The 13744-nt window shown below is 52.2% G+C and overlaps 2 protein-coding genes across 2 annotated transcripts in view; both read right to left on the bottom strand.

Moving 5' to 3' along the window:
- Nucleotides 1-13744, bottom strand: part of HOXB3 (homeobox B3) — a 36306-nt gene that overhangs the window by 14978 nt on the left and 7584 nt on the right. The window contains exon 2 of the mRNA XM_029927014.1: nt 9460-9637. The gene's annotated coding sequence lies outside the window, so the exon portion shown is untranslated. The remainder of the gene's footprint in view (nt 1-9459; nt 9638-13744) is intronic.
- The window catches only part of HOXB4 (homeobox B4), a 1956-nt gene continuing 529 nt past the window's right edge, over nt 12318-13744 (bottom strand). Inside the window, exons 2-3 of the mRNA XM_029929224.1 lie at nt 13509-13744; nt 12318-12643 (exon numbers count right to left, since the gene is read on the bottom strand). Coding sequence (XP_029785084.1) covers nt 12345-12643; nt 13509-13744 — 535 coding nt within the window. The 3' untranslated portion in view covers nt 12318-12344. The remainder of the gene's footprint in view (nt 12644-13508) is intronic.

Here is a 13744-nt window from a genome sequence, read left to right as displayed (position 1 = left end):
CCGAGCCGGGTCGGGGCCGCGAGAGCGGGCCGAGCTGCCGGGCGAGAGGAGCCGCGAGTGACAGGGGGCACGGCGAGGCACGGGGAGCGCCGGGGGCGCCATGGCGGAAGGCGGGCGCACGGGCGGCTCTTCAATGTCACCAGCGAAATGGGTTCCATATGTCCGGCCCAGCGGAGTAGGGAGGGGAAGAGAGAGACTTCTGGGCAGGACGGGACAGGAGGGTGGGGGTGGGGGTGCGCCGTGGAGAGAGAGCGCGGTGGCGAGGCGGGGGGAAAGGGACTGGTGCGAGAGAGGCGAGACGCTTTGCATTTTCCAGATTCCCTGGCGTTTTCTAAGGCTGCTTAGGGGGGTAGGAACTTGTTTTCCCTTTTTTTCCTTTTCTTGCCTGAAAGGTGGGGGAGGGAGGATGGTTAGTAAGGGTCGCATCCGTTAGCCCAGGCTGGGGGTTCCAGGGAGAAAAGTGGATTGGAGGTGAAAGGGAAAGTTCTTAGACGGCCCGCTGATCAACTTCTTCTCCCGGTCCCTAAAGGAGAGACCAAGCCCGCCAAGGGGAAAAAAAGGCCCGAGGAAGGATTCCAGGGCCCAGGTGTGAGAGCCTGACCCAAGCACACAGCCTGCCCCTGCCCAGCACCCCCTGTTTTGGGAGATTCCAGCCGTTAAGTTACTGACGGGGGCTGTGGAAGAGGAGACTGAAGTGCTAAGGCAGTCTTGGCCATTCCCAGACACTTCAGTTCCTGTCCCAGCTGCCTCACACCTGATTTAGCACCCCCGAGGGCCTACTCGTGAGGCAGTTGCTTCTGGGACGGCCCCAGCTTTGGGCAGCTGCCCGTAAAGAAAGCACTGAGTCTGGAAGAGTTTCCAGACCCCTGTGGCCCTCCTCTCTCTCTGTGCCTGAGAGGGTTGGGCTCTTTCTCCATGTCTGTCTCCCTCTCTGCACCCTTTCTAACCATCTCTGTGGTCTCTGTCCCTTTCTCGTGGCCTCTTTATCTTCTCATACTCTGCCTCTCTGTCTTCAGCGAGTTTGGACTGAGCCCCGTGAAAGACTTTGTAGCTCAGAAATCACTGCTGGGCTCACTTACTAGGCAGCGCCTCTCCTTGGGGGTGGTGTGGAGCTCCTGGCCTCAGGGCCTTTTCATCTGCAGGTTAAATACAACCTTCCATCAAAGAGATATTCTCTTTTATAGAAAAGGGGGTAAGGGGGTAGTTTCCTTTCCAGTTCCCTCCTTGTCACTTAACTGTGTGTGTGTGTGTGTGTGTGTGTGTGTGTGTGTGTGTGCCCATCCAAGTTGTGAAGTTCCTTGTCCCAGGACAAGGCCTCTCTGCCCCTCAGACTGTCCTTTGTCTTTACCCTCCCCGTCATCCTCTCCTTGGGTTCTGCCTTAACTTCCCCTCTCATAAAGGGATCCTACTGCTGCTTCTCTCTCTGGGCCCCTCTTTTTCCTTCATCCTCTCTCTCCTCATCTTTTTATTCATTCCTCTGCTTCCTAAAGCATTGGCGAGCACGACTTCTTGACGGCATGGGGATAAACACTATAATTACTAGAGAAAGTGGACACCAGTGGAGTTGGGAAAGAAGATGGAGACAGAGCTTTCTGAAAACCCCTGCCACCAAATTCGTTCTACTCCATCCCCTGAACAGCACAAAAGCAAATGGGGTGTGTGATGTGTGTGTGCTCTGTGTGTGTGTGTGTGTTTGTGTGTGTGTGCACACGCTCAGAACTGGTAAGAGGCAGGATACTTTGTGGCTAAATAAACCGTGTGTGCATGCGTGCGTGTGTGTGTGTGTGTGTGTGTGTGTGTGTATTTCAACAACAATGAAGTCATTCCAAACTTACTGGTTGTGGGGGGGTAGGCCTATATGCCTGGGCCTCACGTGGAGAGATTCAGCAAGGAGAAAGCAGCTTAAAGATAATGGTGGAGAGGGAAGACCTCCCTGCTTTTGTCTCCTGGGGGAAGGCTCTGAGTGTGAGTTGGGGAAAGGGAAGGGGAGGGGGTATCCCCAGGGCCAGAAGAGACAAAGACCTGAAGGGGGCTGAGAGAATGGAGAGGAAAAGAGGGGAGGATCAGACCTCCATGTCAAAGGCAAAGTCAGCAGGAGGAGGGACAGAGAAGGAAGGACAGTTGGTATCACGGGGTAGAGGCCTGTAGGGCTGGCTCCCAGCTCCCCCCACCCAGCTGTACCTGTCCCAAAGAGCAAATCCTTTTGCCTTCCCCTTTTGTTCCCCATCCTCCAAAACGGGCCGAATTCAGAACCTAATAAAACACAAGTCTACCCTCTTCCTCCTTCCTCATGTCCCTCCTCCTCTCCAAGGAAGAGGTAAAGCTTCTCCCTTCTCAGGGATTCCAAGACTTTGGCCTAAATTCTAGACGACTGATTTGGGGTTGAACTCACCCTCTCCACATTTACACCCGCTCTGCAACTTCCCGGTGAAGAAGAAAGACTTACTTGCCTCTCACACTGAGGGAGCCAGCGAGTGTAGGATTCTCCAACACTGAAAGCAAAGCGGGAGGCCTGACGGCTCAGAGCCTCTGTCCCTCAAGTCTGTCTCCCCAGCCCTTCCCCTCCTCCCCCACAATCTCCAGTGCTGTCAACAGCTACCCCTGAATCCAGATTTTCACCAGTTCCTTTTATCCAGACCAGATAACACCCCCTACCCATCCCAGCCTAGGGTCTTGATCTCTCTTTTACCCTAAACCCTTTTCAACCCAGACTCCTAATTTGGGAGGCTTGCTCCCCCACGCACCCACAGATCTTTCTATTCACAAGGACAGGGCTCCGCACCACTTGGAGTAGAACATGGGACCAAGTTCCTGGGTGTCCCAAGACTGGGGCCTAAGCCGGCACGCCACGCGGCTGATGCCATCAATAATTAACACCTGGGTCCGGCGTCCCTCTAATTTTTTTTGCTCAAAGGTTTACACTAGCAGACAGAGTTAAATATCACAGATAATAGTGGCTATAAAGCCAACTGGCCTGGCTCCAGCCAGAAAAGGAAAAGCCAGCAGCCCCGACCAGACTTGGCAAAGGTCCTGACCCTCTGCTCCTCATCCATCACAACTTTGGGGTGCAGGGTAGGATGCCTCCCAGAAGCTATTTCTGGCTTTGCTCTTGCCCATCAGGCTCTTCCCTAGTGGGAAGGGACTGACACCCCCATATGAAACCTGAGGAGAAAGTTACCAGCTCTCCTCCTCCTCCCGATTTGTAAACCCAATTTGCTCCCTCTTCCGACAGGGGAGGGGGGGACTTAGCCAGGGGAACACACCCCGTGTCTTGGGACACTCACCAACTTTCTGGGACCACTTGATTCCTGGAACATTTCTTTTCTAGAAAAACTTGGAGAACTTCTCCCTGCTTTAGCCCCAAACACACATAGTCCCTCACTGCTGAGGAAACTTTCTTTGTTTCAGGATGTCGAAGGAAGGCTACTGGGGTGTGAATTCACTTCCTTGTTTTGTTAGCCAGGAGGGTACGGAGCCAAGGCTTCCAGCTTCTCTCCCTGCCCTTCACCATCCGCCTCCAGTGTCTCCCCAATTTGGATAGCTCCTTCTTTGCCCTGGATATCTTGCCATACACATCAATCCTATAAATGACGATTCAGCACTGTAACTGAATCCTTCTAGCCCTTTCCAAGTGCAGAGGGCTTCAATTTGGTCCCCACTGATTGCCAAAATCTTTGCCTTCAACTCCAGTAATTTCTTCCTCCACCTCCAACCCCTCTTGCCTCCAGGCTCCTTCTGCCTTCAGAGTTGGGTCCTTTACCCTAGGCTGGAGACGGAGCAGCCAAACTCCTGGAGGGGAACCACTGAAAAATGAATTTCTGTCTGCTGCTTCAGGAATGTTGGCTCTATCAGGCTTGCAAATATAATTTTTATATTAGGTCGTGGTCTTTGACTGGGTTTATATGCCAATGAGGCATTTCTGGTTTACCAAATTTATACAAATCTCGCCTTAATTGATAATCACAGATGCTGTAATTTAAGACCTCCAGCTATAGAGCTTTCATATTAACTGCTGATATATTACTGTAAATCGTCTGAAATAACCAACTCCTGGGAGCAGAGCAGAGAGGGAGGAAGTGGCTCGGAGAGCGAGCCTCTCCCGGCCGCAGAAACAGCCCAGCTTCCACATCATTTTCTGTGAGAAATGATTTATCGAAGACATGGCCATAAACAACACAACTCGCTCACAAACACACACAGACGCACGCACGCGCACACACACACACACGCACGCACACACACACACACACACACACACACACACACAATGGCTGGCATGCCGGCCGAGAAGCTGACACCCATATTGCTATAAATCAAGAAAAAGGTTGGAGGAGAGAGAGAGAGAGAGAGAGAGAGGGAGAGAGAGAGAGAGAGACAGAAGAGGAATATTCTTAAATTCTCTATGCAATGCCTCAATGGGTATAAACACACAGAGCACCGTGTGAAGAGAAATGGCAGGAAATGAAGATGGCTATTTGTCACATTTTACGACAATAACATTAATAACAAACAATAAATTTACATGGACATATAAGACGCGGTAGGTAGTGAGAAATCCCTTCTACTTACAATACCCCAGCCCGCGGTGTGGCTCCGGCTGCGGGGCTGTTTTATTGCTGCCTCCCTCTCTTTTTCTCTCTCTCTCCCTCTCTCTCTCCCCCTCTCTCTTTTTTTTCTCGGGGTACAGGCTTGTTTTTCAAAGGACAGTTGAATTGCACGTCAGAAACAGGGAGACCGAGCCTGCGATTTTCCTGACGAATACATATCTATTCTGCAACCTCGGCATTAATTATTTAATGAATCACGTGACCAGGAGGGGGAAGGGGGTCTTTCGATTTCAGGCTCAAAGGACCACTATGACCTTCCCCTTCAGGAGGAGAAATTTTCCTGCAAAATAGGTTCCCCACAACCCACCAATGGAAGAGTAGCGAGTTCTCCTTGTCTCCCACATTCGCATCTATACCTACTCTACCTAAGGCTCCCTAACCTCCCCCCTCCCCAGACACACACTTACCCACAGCCCACCTCTCCTCTCTCCCTTCTCCTCCTGCTTCTGCTTAGTTTGTGGAAGTGCAGAAATAGTCTGCAGGGGCGTCTGGGGGGTGGGGGTGGGGTGGGCTCGGAGCCCTGCTCCAAGCCTTCTTTCTCTCTACATCCTTAAAGATTAAGATTCCCCCCAACTCCATTCTCTCCCTCACTCCTAGGATATTTATTTATTTTTAGTGGGACCCACTCCCCTTTTCCTAAAAAAGCAACAAAATTTCTAAAGGAACCAGCTTCAAAAGAAGCACTTCCCACAAGTCCACTGTTACACAGGCATAGAGAATGGGGCTTCTGGCTTTCAGGCTCTTTCTGATCTTTGGCAGAAAGGGGACAGGATGAAGATGACTCTGGAGTTCCCAGAGCTGAGGATAACCGCAAGGGGGGCTTTTCCCCCCTTGGTGTTATTACCACCACAAGGAATCAAATTCTACTGACCACTGAGAGTATGCTCTAGACACAAAGACTCAGACTAAGGTTTCTACACAAAAGACGTGGACACTCAGTGTCTGTCTACTTATGTCACACACCGTCCCAGGACCCCCTCCACACCCAACACACCAGTGAAGATTTGAACTAGAGGGGAAGGAAATGGAAGAAAGAAGAGGCTTTGAAGTTGGCCTGGCAACCCCGGGGTCGCTATTCCCCAGGTGTTAGTACCCTGAGCTCCCAATCAGCAGACAATGGAGACTGATCGATGGGGAAAGAGGGAGGGGGTGGCATATTAAAGGGTTAAACACAGGGATGATAGGAGAAATCCATTCCCTAGGCCTAGAGAAGGAAAGGGACACACACCCCTTCATCTCAGATGTAAACAAACCAAAAACCAAAAAAAAAAAAAAAATATCCCCCAACCCTTCACTTATGAAGCAGACCAGTAACAACCTGAATCGGAGCCCTGGGCCATTGCGTGGGGTGGGAGGGTGCAAAGGGGAGCAGAAAAGACATTCCTGAAGGAGCCCCTCTCGGCACATTCCCAGCCTTATCTTCAGCAGCAAGAGAGAGCCTGGCCTCCACCGGGCCAGCCGGCGGAGAAGGCAGGAGAGAATAAATGCCGCTTAGGGCAGGAGCACAGGGGCGCCGGGCTGCCACTGGTTTGTTTGGAGAGGTCTGACCCAAAAACAACTCAATAGGGAGGAGGCTGAGGACCCACATGCCTTAACCACCCCGAAAGAGACAGCCACCCCTCCTGAGGCGGCCCCTAGTAAGTTTCAGCCACAGCGGCTGCGGCGGCCCCACGGCCCCAGCCTCCGGCTCAACGACGCACGGGTGGGGCGCCGGCGGGGCCCTGACTCCGTAGGGGGGTGGTCGGGTGGTCGGCTTTGATTGTCCAGATACAAAACACAGACTGGGATTTAATTCAGCCGGCTCCTGATGTGGGCCCTGTGCCTGGTTCCAGCCAGGCCAACTCCTTGCAAGGTCCTGGCCACAAATCCATTAAAAACAGTCCCCCGTAGAAAAACAGTCCACTAAAGTCTGATAGAAAAAATGAGAGAGAGAGAGAGAGAGAAGAGAGAGATTGAATGCAACATCCAGGAGCATGGGAAAACCACAATCTCTGAAAACGTGAAAAACTGTCTTTAAGGACAAGAAAAAGAAACAGCAAAATGACACGAAGACACGCGGGCAGGTTCTGTTAAAATGCCCACACTCTGATCGGATCCTGGGAATGTCCATGTTCAAATAAACAAGCGCCTGAGCTCGAGCTGAGCTCTTTCTTGCTGCCGATAAAGCGAACGTTCATTCTGCGAGAGCAGCAAGATTGATTTACGAATCTGAACGCGCCGGTTTTATGGCTGATCACAAATCCGTCAGCGCTCAACTCACACTGGGAAACTTCCCAACTCCGTTTTCCAACCAGACTCCCCTCCCCAGCCGGCCACTCTTCCCAGGGAGACCCACCTCGGGCGCTGGGATGGCCTCCCCGGGATCTGGCAGGACTGAGGAGTCCCTCTGCCCCAGTGAGTGCAAGTAGGAGGGTGCAGGGAGAGGACCCAGGGACCTGAGGGAAGAGAGGGCAAAGATGAGGAGCAATGGCGTGGCCACCAGAACGGTAGAAGTTGAAGGTAAGTCTATCTAGCTGGGGAAATTCCCCAGCCCTGAAAAGACTGGGGTCTAGAAGTGAGAGAAAAGGGAAATCTGGAAGCTCTGACCTAGGGAGCTGAAGCCCTTGAGTGAACCCCCAACCTTCCCTCCCATTGTTTCCCCTTCATTCTCTTTGATGGACCCCTCCCTCTGCAGAGAGCAGCTTGTAAAGTCCCAGGTGACTAGATCTTTGCCACCTGGGCCTATAAGAAGGCCCACCATTGGTTATCTGCCCTTATGAGCAAGGAGTGCACATCTCCCATGAGCCTCAAACATTTCCAGTCCAGGAGCAGCCCAGCTCACCTTTCTACCCACTTCCTCTCCTGCCCCAGGCCTCCAGCCTCTGCATTCATCATGCCACTCAGGGACAAAGGAGAGAATGCCAACCAATGCCAGTTATTTCTTGCCTGAGACAGAGTCCCAAAGTGACAGGAGGCGATTTACAAAACGCAGACCAACACCCCACACGCACAACCCAGCAAGGTTCTGTCTCTCCGAGTTGTAACTGAAGGAACATTTCCTCTCTCCCCAGCTGGATTCTCAGTCTGTCTGTCTGTCTGTCTGTCTGGCTCTGGCTCTGGCTCTATCTCCTCTTTTAAAAAAGAAATGGCTATTGGTGTGGATTTTAAGATACATCAAGTAGAATACAGATTTGGAAAGACTCCCTGTTAGTAAGCTCTCCACCCATCTCTTAAAATTAAAATTTGTTAGAACTCTGGTTGGTGTTGTAGAACTATCCTTGGAAATGGTCAGAACAGCTTGCACTGATACCTCTCTGGTGGTAAGGTATCCATGGGCTGTGTGAGTAGCTGGGGTGAGACAGGGCAGGGGTGGAGAGGGGATGAGGGGAAGGGGGCACAAGCGATTATAGGAATAGTTCCCTAAACACTTCAGAAAAATGGGTTCAGAAGCTGTGGATTAGGCTATCAGACCTTGAGAGGCAGTGACCTCCAAGGAACTGCTAGTGGGGGAGCCTTCCCTCTCTTCAGAGCCCAGGGGTTTATCCCCTTCGCCCTCTGAAGCCCTGTGTACCTGTCATATTGCCTCCCTTTGTCTCTCTTCCCTCCGCTCCCTCCAAGCGAAACAGGAAAGAAGAGATGAGCTGGACATGGGTAGGGGGTGTTAGACCCTGGCCTATAGAAGGAGTGCTACAGAGAGATCTAGATCAACACCTTACTTCCTTCCCCGAACCGTACCCCTGAGCTAAAATGGTTATACTCTTTTTCTCCCAAGTGGACAATAACAGAAACACAATCCAGAAATTCCCAGTTAACAAAGACGGGGTTAGGAGCCAAAGGGAGATGAAGAAGGTGGGCCACGAAACAGCCCAAAGTAGCCCTCCCCACGGAGGTAGCACTTTCCCTCCTGGACAGGAGGCAGGAGCCAGCACACTGCCCAGTCTCAGAGAGGTCAAGGGGCTTCCGAGGTCATTTTGTGGTTCTAATACTGAGCTAATCGCCTAGAAAACGTGGCCTCTCCATGAACTCTCTCTCCTGCCAGCCTCCTGCCTCCAAACCGTCAGTGAGCCCCAGGGTAAAAGAACCAGTACATTCAGGTCTGAGGCCGAGCCCACTGGCTACCTCATCCTTAGCAGCAGGGCCCCAGAAGGGGGAACAGAGACCCCAGAACAAGAGAGCAAAAGGAAACCAAACTGAACACGGAGCCTCCAGGAAGAAGAGGGGGGCAGAGTTGAAAAGTAGGAATCCGGCATCAACGAACATCGCCTGTAAACAGAACGGTTTCCTGCTCCAGAGTTGCAAATATTTGTCCAGAATCCCAAGCTAGACGCAAAAAGAAAGAAAGGAAAAGCAGCACCACCAACAGACAGACATCTGCCTATATACCCTGCTCCGAGCCCGGGGCATTCCATCCAAGAACTGCATTCCATTTTTTCCAGGAGGCGGCAGTGACAACATCTCACCGGTAACCAGACATACGGGACACCAGTGTAGACTAGTGAAGTCACAGAACGCAGGGGCCACATGTGCATGTCGCCTGCATTTTCCGAACCTCCCCCCCCCTCCGAAAAGCACTTCTGAGCTGCCTCACAAACCACCCTCTCTGGGTTTTTCAGGGGTCCTGACACCTCAGTCCCAAGCAGTTCAAACACTCTCCAGGTGTGAGGCCCCTCTCCCCCTCTGACCCGAGCATCAGTCATCATAAAAGGCAGCAAATCTGACCAAGCATCCACCATAAAAAAAAAAAAAAAACCCGAAGAAAGTTGATAAAGGAAAAGAAGGAGGCGAGAGACTTTCTTCTTTCCTTTGTAAAAACAGCTCATAAAACGATCAAAAAAAAAAAAAAAAAAGCCAGCCCAGGCGGGGGCTTTGTTACCTTTACGCCTCTCGCCTCCTCTGGCCTGAATTCTGCGGTTCCCATTCATGACGAAGGGCTTCTTCCAAACTGAGAGAAAAAAGTTTTCAACTTTATGGTTCCAAATTTTTTCCCCCTCGAAGATCCGGGAGAGCCAGCTAACACTTTTTTCCCCCAACAGCCGGTCTGCGGAGATTTGCTGTTGAATAATAACAAAGGAGAGAGGATACGTATTTAAAGAAAAGAAGTGATTAATGGTTTTCTGTATAATTCTCACATTTTTCTTAGCTCTTGTCTACACAGAATGGCTGTGAACTTTAAGCTCCATAGAAATCTTTTTTTTATTCTATTCATACCTTCCGAGGAGCAGCTTTGATTTGGTTCTATAGAGGCATTCCTGGGGGGGCATATGCTTTTTAAGAACTATTTTCCCCCTCCGCGAAGGGCTGCCCCAAACCCTGGCAGTTAAACATCACACCGGATTCGACCAAAACAAAGCTCCCCTCCTCCAGGTCTCGGCGATTTTTTTTTTTAGGAGACCCCAAGGAACATTTCCCGTGCTGTGACACCCGCTCCGTGTGTCCCAGGCCCTACCCAGCCTCAGACTCCCCGGGCGCTGCAAACTGGAGGAATACAAAAGAAATAACAGTAAAATTGTGCTGGTGGAATCAGCTATGTTTATTTTCTGGACGGAGATGGGACTGAAAAACGACTTTTAATTGCATATGCTCTCTCGAGCCCCAAGCTTTTTGGAGGCGGGTGGCTGTATCCTGGGCCACCACGAGTCCAGAGACCCCAAGGCTGGAGCCCTCAAACCTTAGCACTTCTCTTGGGTGCTGCCCCAAAGCGGCCCAAGCCCGACAGAGCTCTTGAGGGTCATCGGCACCCCCACCCCCTTCCCCCACTCCATTCTAGGGGTGACTGGGACCTCAGAGACAGAAAGCTATTTGGTCCCCGGTCGTACTTTCGATACTTTCTATGAGAAAGAAAATGAAAATTAATACAGGAGCAGGGCTTCACAAAAGAGGCCATTCGTCTTCTTGATTATCTATTTGCTTGTCAGAGTTTGAGCTATGGCACCGGCTAGCTCCTTTGTAATATAAAAATACTCTGAAAACCTGCAAACACCCAGAAACATCTGTGCAAAAAATTAGACTCATTAAAGCTTTAAACACCTCAGAGGAAAACGATACCTTCTTTGGCGGGAGGAAAGAGGCCGGCCTCGCAGAAATCCTCCCTCCGAACCTTAATAAGCAAAGAGCCGTCTGTCTAGAAAGAGACAGCTTAACTGCATTTTATTTGCTTATGACAAATAAATCACGATATGAAAGGCTTTGCCATACTTAAGCCTCTCGTGTCCTACAATGAAACATTTTCCCCCCCATTAGGGATTGGAGTCAGCCCTCCCAGTACTTTCAATCCATTTTTGGACTGGAGGGAAAAAATTAAAAGCCCCAAACAAAACACACCCACCCCAAAAGGAAAACAAACCAGCTACCACAAATTGGAGTCCTCGGAGACAGAAATTCCCCTTGGACCCTTTTGGAAAAAAAAAAAACCCTCAACCACATATAACGTGAGGCCGAATGGACTGACATGCTTAAAAGATACGCTGGGTGGCATTTGCCTGTATCTTTACAACAAGGTTGCAACAAAAACACGCCGAGCTGGTCACAAACCAAACATTTATTTCTATTGTCACTCTGTACAGGACACAAAATTTTCACGCCAACGAAGGGTTCTAGACTCAGGCAGCCCCAGAACTAGGAAGGGACCTGGTTTGGAATGTCAGAGAGAGAATAGGAGAGAAGACGCACAAGACAAAATAATAATAATAATAATAATAATAATAATAATAATAATAATAATTAATCATCATCATCAATGCAAAACAATGATAAACTATGGGAGAGGTCTCTGCAAAATCGTCTCCCAGACCGGGAGGCCGGCCACATTTTGTGTGCTAGTTTCACATTCATTTGCAGCGTGAGCGAAGGCCCTGCTGCACAACTCTATTGGCGAGAGGGTTGTGCCCAGCTCCCAGAACTCAGTTGGCCCCTCACTCTGCCAGGAACGGCTTGACCTTCTAGATGGAGGCCCTCTCGGGTCTCGGGTCTCGGGTCTCTCTTTTCTGTTGGACTCCATATCCCTGCCTGGTCCTGCGGTGCCAAGGCCACCCCCTCCCACCTCCGCGTGTCCCCTTTTTGCTGCCCCGTCCCTTGGTGGAAGAGGGTGAGCAGTCAGTGTGCCCATGGAGGGGCACCGAGGGGAAGAGGGTGTGTGTGTGTGTGTGTGTGTGTGTGTGTGTGTTACCGTGGCCAGAGCACTGCGCTATCTGGCAGTCACAGGGTGCTTTCGCTGGGTGTCAGGAATGGGGGACAAAGAAAGAAAATCCAGGCTGTCTTCCAGCAGCGGCAGCAGCAGAGGCGGCGGCGGCGGAGCCGGGCCTCATTTGTTAGCCGGGTGTCGAGGTAATGGTCGCCACCGAGGCCCGTCCTCTCCTCGGCAGAGTAAACAAGACAGATGGGCTTGGGCCTGGCGTGATTAAAGATGAAACGTGGATCCATCTTCGCCAAAGCTGCAAACGAGGAGTGCAGCCTCCTCCTATTTCTCTTTCTGTCTTTTTTCTTTCTTCCTTCTTCTTCTTTTCTTCTTTTTTTTTTTTTAAGGAAGAAAGCAAGAGACTTGAACCTTGCTTCTGGGGGGGCCTCGCCCCGCTCCCTATTGTCATTTCTATAAATAAAGCTTCCCCTCCCCCTCCTCTGGATTTATTCGTGTAAATAGATAAAGTGGGGGGAGGGCAGGTAGGCTTTTGCGGACCCAGGCCCCAGGGTCCCCTCCCGCATCCCCCCCACCGCCCCACCCCACCCCCGCCCCGAGGTTCGCAGCACCCGCGCGGGGGGGCACTAGAGCGCGGGGGGGCCTCCGTTGGGCCGGCCAGGGGGCCCTCCGGCTGCGCCTGCGGTGCCACCCGAGCGGATCTTGGTGTTGGGCAACTTGTGGTCTTTTTTCCACTTCATGCGCCGGTTCTGGAACCAGATCTTGATCTGGCGCTCAGAGAGGCAGAGCGCGTGGGCGATCTCCACCCTCCGGCGCCGCGTCAGGTAGCGGTTGTAGTGAAATTCCTTCTCCAGCTCCAAGACCTGCTGGCGAGTGTAGGCTGTCCGAGAGCGCTTGGGCTCCCCGCCGGCGTAATTGGGGTTTACTGGACACACACAGAGAGAGGGAGAAAGAGAAAGTTTTATTGCCCCGAAAGGGAGGAGGGAGAGAGCCCTTTCTTCCAGCTAACACAGTGTCTCCCTCCCTCCTACCCTCCCTCTCCCGCCACCTCTCCTTCCTCCAGAAGGGGGGTGGGGACGAAAAGGAAAGAAAGCGGTTCCCCCCCCCCCCCGGAAGAGAAAGAGACCTCAAAGTTTTGGAGGGTTGTGTCGTCTCTAGTAGTTGTTTGGGTGTCTGGAGAGGGGGGTGGGGGCAGTGAGGAATCTCCGCAAGGTTTTAAGCCGCTCCTCTCTGCCCCCTTGGCCTGGGGCCCGGGATGGGAAAATGAGGGGTGAAAGAGGGAGGGGAGCTTCCCTAAACCTTTCTTCTGTTAGTTCCCACCCTCTGTGCTCAGATTCCAAGCAGCGCCTGCCCCCAGTAAAAACTTTTGCCCACTCCTCGAGCCAAAGAGCCAAGCTAGAGGAAAGAAAGGAAAAAAATAAATACTGGGAGTTGACTCAACTCTCCGCTCAAATACAAATTACCTCCTCCTCCTTCTCCTCCCCCACCTCCCCCACCCCTCCCCAACTTCCAACTTAACTGAGACTGCATCTCCCCGGCGAAAAAGTCGCTGGTGAGAATGGCAACGAGGATGGGGAACCGACTTCAAAGGCGCGGGGCCCACCAGGCCATAAAAATTTATGGGGGATGTAATTATGTGGCTCTGAAAACAGGAGACCGTAAATCTCCGGCAATGGCGAGTTTATAGCGGGGACAATTGGCTTCCCCCAGCTCCCCCCCCCCATGCCTCCGAGATCCCTTCGGTGTAAAGCACCGGGGGTGGGAGGGGGAAGGGGTGCCCACGCACTCACCCGTGCTCACGTGAACTTTGCGCATCCAGGGGTAGACGACGGGCTCTTTGCACGCGGAGTGGGACGGGCTGGGGTGCAGGGGGTTCTGGGCGCAGGGAGGCGGCGGGGGGCTGCTGCTGACCGCCTCGCAGCGCTGGCCGGGCTCCGGGAGGAGGGCCCCGGAAGGCGGCGGCGCAGGAGCCCGAGGGGACAGCCCGGGCTGCGGAGGGGGCGGCGGGGGCGGCGGCGGAGGCGGC

Source organism: Suricata suricatta, chromosome 17, assembly GCF_006229205.1.
Source record: "Suricata suricatta isolate VVHF042 chromosome 17, meerkat_22Aug2017_6uvM2_HiC, whole genome shotgun sequence".
In the NCBI taxonomy this organism is placed as follows: Eukaryota; Metazoa; Chordata; class Mammalia; order Carnivora; family Herpestidae; genus Suricata; species Suricata suricatta.
Note: the sequence above shows the minus strand (reverse complement) of the source record. Positions and strands in the feature narration are given on the sequence as shown.